At 46.8% G+C, this 8,581-nt stretch overlaps 1 protein-coding gene across 2 annotated transcripts; it reads right to left on the bottom strand.

Moving 5' to 3' along the window:
* Window positions 1-3,201: 3,201 nt before the first annotated feature.
* On the bottom strand, window positions 3,202-8,376 carry zgc:113307 (uncharacterized protein LOC553753 homolog). Of its 2 annotated transcripts, none has more exons than XM_056606219.1 (5): window positions 8,217-8,376; window positions 6,990-7,338; window positions 6,260-6,584; window positions 5,801-6,118; window positions 3,202-4,174 (listed from the first exon to the last, which is right to left on the bottom strand). In XM_056606219.1, exons 2-5 carry the CDS (start codon window positions 7,296-7,298, stop codon window positions 4,023-4,025), a joined length of 1,104 nt encoding a protein of 367 aa, XP_056462194.1. In that variant the 5' UTR covers window positions 7,299-7,338; window positions 8,217-8,376; the 3' UTR covers window positions 3,202-4,022. The 2 variants fall into 2 exon arrangements, with proteins under 2 accessions (XP_056462194.1, XP_056462195.1); XM_056606220.1 differs by having other exon boundaries at window positions 6,990-7,306.
* Window positions 8,377-8,581: the final 205 nt, after the last annotated feature.

Below are 8,581 nucleotides of genomic sequence, written 5' to 3'. Positions count from 1 at the left end.
TGTGTGTGTGTGTGTGTGTGTGTGTGTGGGGGGGGGGGGGATGTGGGTGTTTGTGTGTTTGTGTCTGTGTATGGCAGGGTGTGTGTGTGTGTACGGTGTGTGTGTGTGTGTCTGTCTGTATATGGTAGTGTGTGTGTGTGTGTGTGTGTGTGTGTGTGTGTGTGTGTGTGTGTGTGTGTGTGTGTGTGTGTGTGTGTGTGTGTGTGTGTGTGTGTGTGTGTGTGTGTGTTTGTGTGTGTTTCTGTGGTTGTGTCTGTGTATGGCACTGTGCGTGTCCGCAGCGTGTGCTCCTCCTTCTGAGGGATAATGGGACTCACACATGTAGAACCATTCCTTTCCTTAAGTCTACCTTCGCTCTCCTACTTTCCCCGTGTTTCCCCATGAAGTCCTTTCCCTCAGGAGAATATTTGCCCAGACGCCCCTCCCCTCTTTCCCCCTTCCCCCACATCTTCATCCATTCCTCAGCCCAGAGCCATGGATTGGGTTAACACATCTGGTCATAACCACACTTTTAGCCAATGAAGAAAAAAAGAAAAGAAAAAGCGATACGATTATTATTTTTTGCATCAATTACTCAGTATGCTAGAGTGGATTCCTGTGAATGAGGTCATGGTTAATGAAGGAAATTAGAAATGAACATAAATATTTGGGCCGGGAAATTTTGGGTTGGAGATTTGATTAACAAACTGTAGTTAAAAATGAGTCTCTCAAACGACTAAATTAAATCTGTACGCTCGATACCAAAATCAAGTAATTAGGTGTAAATTCCAAAAACTTCCCCCACTTGTAATCCAGAAACTAGTTTCACAGCGCTCTGCGAAACCTAAAAACAAGAACTCTGCTTCTTTCTCGTTAGCATATTTTTTCATTTCTCAGCCCTCCTTCTGCCTGTGTCTTCTTTTCTTTTGCAGTTTGAGTATCGAGTAGTCATCAGAGAGAACAAGACTATTCACTCATCACTCACTTATTTTTCTCTCACTTATTTTTTAACTAATCTTCATTGAGTTGTATAGGTATGCTAATACAGCAGAAGCTGCTTTAAGCTCTCCAGTCCCGTCTATAATGAGCACAAAGTAGCTGTTATACTCAAGTTATTGACTAAGGCAGACCTGGGCCAAAAGACCAGGTGATGCAGTCACTGGATATACACCAATGTGTTCTGAACACTAATGTGTCCAGTGCTGGCCAAGGTAACTATTTGCCAGCATGGTATAGTCTGAATTGCAGTGTAATAAATAGACAATGGAAAAATGTTTTTCTCACATGATGACGGGTATACATAAAGATAAATTAAACTGCAGTCAGTATCTAACATATTAAATGCCCTAACTGAAGGGAACCAAAAGAGTGCTTGTGAATTTTGAGATGTTCTGCCACATTGCCTGCATATGTTCCCGATATGACACCCTGCATGAGGGTATCGTTGTAATGTTGTAATGTAAAGGTAGTACTCTACTCTACCCAGCTCCCCCGTACCCCCCCCCCCCCCATCGTTCCAACAATAGCTAAACACAGCTGTGGGTGTAACAAGAAAAGTGCAGTTATCTTTAGCAATTTGCCAAGTTACCAGCTGCTCCAACATTGATAAAGTAAACAGACTTCCTGGATATCATTCAATGCTTTTTGCAAGCAATCATGATTCAATACCAACAAACCTATTTTCATCAAATGCACGTAATAGTTCTAATTTCTAGCCTTTAAATTTCCTTCCACGTGAGTTTTCTTTGTGTGTGTGTAAGTGTGTGTGTGTGTGTGTGTGTGTGTGTGTGTGTGTGTGTGTGTGTGCGTGCGTGCGTGCGTGCGTGCGTGCGTGCGTGCGTGCGTGCGTGCGTGCGTGCGTGTGTGTGTGTGTGTGCGCTGATGGATGCGGGGGGCCCTTGTGTGTGGTAGAATAATTATACTTCAGAGGTTGAGGTCTTGCTTGTCAACAGGCTTTAAAGGCCTCTCTTCTCGTGCTCAACATCTGGCCCAAACCACCGCACCATGGAGGTCCGTGAGTGTAGTCTAATCCCGACAGTCCCCACCCCTTGGAGAAAACGACAGACTCATCAGGCATTTTGGATCCCCACCAAGCCTGGCAGCGTGACTCACTGCCTGCTAATCCTGGGGCAATTAAACCTCGGACAATGAACTGTAAAACCCTGACGTATTTTGAATGAAAGTCTCGGGGAGCCCATAAACAGCAGATAAATAACACACCACGTCAAATGTCTAACAATCAACCTGCCAACCTGCCACATGCTTTTAACATCTGGACGTGTTTCTGTGCTAACGTCTCAGTGCAGAAACCCACTAGAATTAAATCGCGGACTGTTGTTCAAATGATTTAGACATGATGTCGTCATTCAAGGCTATGGGCTGCATGAGGCAAGCTGTCGGGAGAGGAAATTAATGGAGGCGCTCTTCAGCGTGAATCTGGTGTGTGAAGTCATAAAGCAGAAGACTGTCTGTGAGGGCCGGGGCTGCAGAGAACAGCCTTGTATAGTTGCTGATACCGTAGGTAGCATCGTAGCAGACTGTTGGGACTCTTTGGGACCTTTTCTTCCCAAAGCGATTTCCTTCAGATTTGAAGAATGAGAGTGCTCTTTTATAGCTTCGAAGGGTACTGACCTGGCCTCCGTGGTGTCTGTTTCATCCTTATATCGAACAAGACACTATATGTAGATGCGGTGAGGGCATTGGCAGCAAGGAGTGATAGTAGATGGTCAGGTAATTGTCATAACTGACTTACTGTAATGTTCACTTAGTGTTTTAAGTCTTATACTTTCAGTTTGTAATGTTGTCATTTTCCTGATGTTGTCCCCCCCCCCACCCCCACTCCCCACCCCCCTCCAGGGACCTAGTGATCCCTCTCTCCTCCAGACGGTACTTCACTCTCTCCACCATGAGCTCATCTCAGGTGGCTGGTCCTGCTCTTCAATGCTGCAAAAACAGAGGCCTTATTTGTCCCTCTCTCTCTCTCTCTCTCTCTCTCTCTCTCTCTCTCTCTCTCTCTCTCTCTCTCTCTCTCTCTCTCTCTCTCTCTCTCTCTCTCTCTCTCTCTCACTCGCTCACATTCTTGCTCTTTCCATCTCCCTCTCCCTATCCCTGGCTGTATCCCAAAGTGAAGGCTTCAGCCTTGGTAGAACACTTCCTTGCTAGACGCGTCCTATTGAGGTGAGGCTAGAGGGCTGCCTATTGTTTGTAGCGTTCAGAGTATGGAACAACTTGCTAGTGTGGAAGCGCTTCCACCTCCGCTTTTTAATATTGCTCCAGTGTTAAATATTTAAATATTTGAATTGTTGAAATTGTTATTGGCGACAGTAGTTTTTTTAAACACCACCTACTTACATATAAAAACAAATCAATCCTCGCACAGGTACATTTTTTGCATTTACATGATTAATCTATAAAAAGCAATACGGAACAAAATATTTCTGAAAACGTTCAAATAACTTTCAAATAACTAAATAATTGTATTACACCATTTTTAAATATCCCGCCCAGCGTGTGAACGCAAAGAATTGTGGGTATTTTGATGGTTAGATCCTTATTTCCAAGCATGTTTTATTCTATTACTATTTTAAGCACTATAAACACATAAACATACACAAACCTATCTATAGTGTTATATTTCACAGTAAGTAATGATAAGATTCTAAGTAAGCAGGAGTAAATACATGTGAAAATTGGTTGCATTAAGTGAGCCTTAAGAGCCTAGAGATAAAAAACAAAAAACAACATATACTGACTATAATATGTAGCAATAGCTTGGTTTATCGTCATTACAATAGTAATAATCCTTATCCTAAATCGGTTATTTTGACGAGGCATTCTAAAACTTTTGCACAGCATACCATCGGTTATATTTAGTACGAGATCAAACAACATTATGGACGATTGAACTGAAGATAAAGATCTCAAGTTATAATGAAAAATACACAAACATTTCCAAGGGGCTATTCATGGATGTATTGGGGATCATTTTTTTTTGCATATTACAGTTTTTGTTTCATGAAAATAAATCCATATAACGAGTGTGGTCAGATGAAGATATTGTGCAGCACTCTGAGACAGTACACCCAGTCAACTGGCAGCTGACTGTAAGACATCTTGTTCCCGTCCAGCCGCAGAATCCTCATTCTGGAGTAGGACAGAGGCCCCTTATCTTGACAGAAACTACTCACTTTGAACTCTGTCAAAAAACACAGCAAGAATTAATGAGAAAACGACAATCATACAGGGGCTTACAAAGTCCCCTCCACCCCTCCAACCACTTACTAACATGTGTTTTCAATGCGTCAATATTTCAGAGAATTATATTATCGTTTGTACCCTGGCAGGCATGGAACAGAAGGCCCTTGTATTTTCTGCTAAACTGGGCTCCACTTGCCATGGGTAGGATCTAAAAAAAATCAATAATACCACAACAGCTTCTCCTGATGTGGAGCACCGTTCTGACTGACCAAACTCAACCTCATTGGTTGAGTTTGGCAGGTTCACCGACTAGACCACAGTAGCTGCTTAGCCTGCTCACTGCAGCCACGCTACTCAGGTTGGTGTTTTTCTTAGTCTGTCTGGTTGGCTCCGGAAGGCACATGACTGCGATCCTGTCTGCTCCACCATCAATCGTGAAACAAGAACACACTCGCTCCTCTTTCCTGCCAAGACATTCCCTCATCGGGAGAGAAGTGTACACCGAGATGGCATGGTGGCCTGTGCTTGGACGGGGTTGGGAAGTTGGTTTTTGTTGGTCTGGTGCTGTTTAGTTGGTCCTGGCTACCGAGCAGTTGGATTGTATATATCTAGGCCATGAAAGAGGATAATAAAGGGGAAGGCTGAGATGAGGAGAAGGGGAAGTGAAGAGAGGAACAGAGTGTGCTCTTGGCTCATCTGCCACACTCGCCTTCTGAATCCATCACAGATGTTATCTTGGCCTCACTCTCTCTCTCTCTCTCTCTCTCTCTCTCTCTCTCTCTCTCTCTCTCTCTCTCTCTCTGTCTCTCTCTCTCTCTCTCTCTCTCTCTCTCTCTCTCTCTCTCTCTCTCTCTCTCTCTCTCTCTCTCTCTCTCTCTCTCTCTCTCTCTCTTGCTCTCTTTTTCTTTCTCCATGGTGAATCTACTGTTAATCTGCACATCTAACCAGTTTTTTATTATTCCTTGTCTCTTCTTCTATGTCTTTATTGTTCTCTGTCCTTTGAGCTTCAACTTCTCTCTCTCCTTTGTCTCTCTGTCTCTCTCAAACTTTAGCTCTCTCTCTTCTCATCCCTGGACAGGCCATATAAGAGGTACTCTAGAGACCCTGTGTGTAGGGAGAGACCGGAGGCAGCCTTTATTTGTGTTACAGGGCGGGCCTTTACTTTCCTGTCACTTATTCCAAACTTCTTCTTGGCCGGGCCAGGCAGGGTGGGATTTGTTAGAACAGCCCTGTTGCTCTCCTACATAACATTTCATCATCACACTGTATTGATGCCATGGAAATTGTCGGATCAATGCGTAGTGCAGAAGTGTGTGTGCACTCACACACGTGTTTGTGGGTGTGAATGTGACTGATTGAAGTGGCACTTAGGAAAGTGAATGTTTGTTTGTGTGTGTGTGTGTGTGTGTGTGTGTGTGTGTGTGTGTGTGTGTGTGTGTGTGTGTGTGTGTGTGTGTGTGTGTGTGTGTGTGTGTGTGTGTGTGTGTGTGTGTGTGTGTGTGTGTGTGTGTGAATGCACGTAGTTTAATCTTTTTGTGCGTGCGTGTTCGGTGTGTTTGTGTGTGTGTTTGTGTGTGTGTATATACTGTATGTGTATTTATTAAAGTATCCTCCATTGCCTCACCTTGTATCTCGTTGGCCTCCAGATAGAGGTACTGCAGGCTGTTGGGCACCGTGGGCGTGACGGCCAGCCGGTTGTACGACAGGTCCAGCTCCACTAGCGTGGACACGTTGAAGGCCGTCCGGGGGACGCCGGGGCTCCGCAGGCCGCAGCGGCTCAGGCGCAGGTACTTGAGCCTGTCCAGCCCCGCGAAGCTGCCCTCGCCCAGCTCCGAGAAGTTGTTCCCCGAGAGGTAGAGCTGCTGGAGGGACGGGGGCAGGTGCGCGGGCACCGCCTTGAAGCGGTTCTCACCCAGGTCCAACAGGTCCAGGGCGAGAAGACCTGGAGGAGAAGAAAGAGAACCGTCGGAGTGAAGCGAGTAGTCAGTCAAGTTTGAGTCACAATAGACGGAGAGAAAGTAAGGAAACCCGAATAACACGTAAACAAACGAAACGGAGCTAAACAAGCAAACAAGCAGCGTACCGGTGAAGCTGTCGGACGGGACGGTCTGCAGACGGTTCCCCTGCAGCAGCAGAACGGTCAGATTCTGCAGATGCTGGAATGCGTCGGCGCCGAGGCTGGAGATCCGGTTGTAGGCCAGCCTGAGCTGCCGGAGCCCCTCCGGCAGGCCCTGCGGCACGGCCGTCAGACGGTTGTGGTTTGCGAAGAGGTAGCGCAGCTCCGTGTGGTTCTGCAGCGCCGGGCCCTCAAGCAGCTCCCCCTCCAGCTGGTTCTGGTCCACGATGAGCCAGCGGAGGGCCGGGGCCTCGGCCAGGACCGAGGAGGGCAGGCTGCTGATGTTGTTCCTCTGGGGGGTTTGAGGAGGGGAAGGGCGTGACGTGGACGTGGTGCAAGAGGATTGAGGTCAACATGGGGAGCTTCGGTTAGGACCCCCGTTTGGGTCGACAATCTACGCAATGAACAAGGTAATGACCTACAGTGCAAATTCAAGTAATTAGTTGAAAAAATCGAGTGTGTGATGGGATTTGGTGAAGGAGTAGCTGTGTAAGAGTTAGCCGCCCATGTTAACGAAACAAATATGTGGCGCATCTTGGTCAATACATATTTGTGTGCTTATACTTATACAGCCTGCTGGGCACAGAGAAAAGCGTGTGCTGTAAGAAATGCAATCAGAAAAGGAAGCCCATGAGGTAGGGACTATAGGCTGGTATACAGGTCCTCGTATGACACCGTGAAAGTCCTAGCCCCCCACCTGTAGGAAGAGATACTGGGTGTCCCCAGGCAGATCTGCTGGGACGCTGGTCAGGGCTCTCTGGTCACAGTACAGCGCGGTGGGCCACTGGATGGGGCAGAAGCAGCCCTCGGGGCAGGACTCCGGGTTGTTCGCCTGGTACCACTGTGGATCCAGCCTGTCGTTCAGGCTCATGACGCTGGGCTCCCCCAGCAGGCGGTCGCTCCACAGCGAAACACCTCCGTGGTCCACGTGGGAGGGGTTGGACGCGCCGACACACTCCCACACACAGAGGACACAGAGCAACACCCCAGCGCAGAGTGGAGCCATGGGGGGTGCTGGGGGAGGGGCAATAGGGGTTCACAAAACCCTGATAATGCAGAGAGGATGTTTGGGTACTTTGGGGTGTTTTATATATATCAATTTATGATTGAAAGGTGGCATGCATATGGTAACTTAGAATATCCACATAAATAACAAGGTGTAATATTTCCACATGATGCAAACGTCATGAATGTGATGATCACATAGTCCGTTCTGTCTGCGATTTGAATTCGCCATGCAGAAGGGTCTGGAGAGGAGCAATACATTTCTTTCCGCTTCCGATATGCATTTGTGGGGGCCAATCCCCAATCGCGCTATTGGCTCGTTTAACACACTGATGACATGGGAAGCGACGGCAAGCAGCCAATTGCGTACAGAGTCGTTTGAACTACGCCTGCTGATCACGCCTCTCGTGCTGAAGAAAATGACAGCAGCCTCCCCAGACCAACGTGAAATCTACGATTGAGCTTGGTCTGGCAATAGCCAGGCTAGTCATCACAGGTACTGAGTCATTAGCTAACTAGACAACAAGCATAAAAAACCTTCTGAGTGAGGTATAAGCAAATTCTTTAAATGACTAACTCAAATGACTAGTTGCTACTGTTATAACTAAAGAAGCCTCCACATCTGTTTTAGAGAGAGAGAGAGATGGGGATAAACGAGATGACTTCATTTGCACAATGTTTCCCCAGTCAGCACTTTGTTTACCATGCGGGGGACATGGCTGAAAACGGCTCATGACGTCAGAGGCCACACAGTTGAACCTGTGCTCCTCGTTATGGTTCACACAATGCTAAGATAGATCGAAATAAGCTCAGATGACTCTAGACATAAATGTCTCTATGTCTGTCTCTCTGTCTATCCAAGACAATGCAACTTTCCAACGGTGCAATCTGTAAGGAGATGAGAAGATTAAAGCCATACCTGTTGAGCTGCTGGTAGAGAATAGAGACAGAGGTCGTCCTGCTTCCCAATGAAATACTGTGCGCCTCAGCAGTGGGGCTGCATGCTATGGCCTATGTGTGCATGTGTGTGTGTGTGTGTGTGTGTGTGTGTGTGTGTGTGTGTGTGTGTGTGTGTGTGTGTGTGTGTGTGTGTGTGTGTGTGTGTGTGTGTGTGTGTGTGTGTGTGTGTGTGTGTGTGTGTGTGTGTGTGTGTGTGTGTGTGTGTGTGCGCATCTGTGGATGTTTGTCTATCTGTTAGTGTGTGCGTGTGAGTTATGAAGCTGCAATACCGTATTTCCCACTTTCTGATGCAACTTTATATGCTGCCCACATGCAAAAACCAAG

The sequence above is a fragment of the Gadus chalcogrammus genome, chromosome 13, assembly GCF_026213295.1.
Source record: "Gadus chalcogrammus isolate NIFS_2021 chromosome 13, NIFS_Gcha_1.0, whole genome shotgun sequence".
In the NCBI taxonomy this organism is placed as follows: Eukaryota; Metazoa; Chordata; class Actinopteri; order Gadiformes; family Gadidae; genus Gadus; species Gadus chalcogrammus.
Note: the sequence above shows the minus strand (reverse complement) of the source record. Positions and strands in the feature narration are given on the sequence as shown.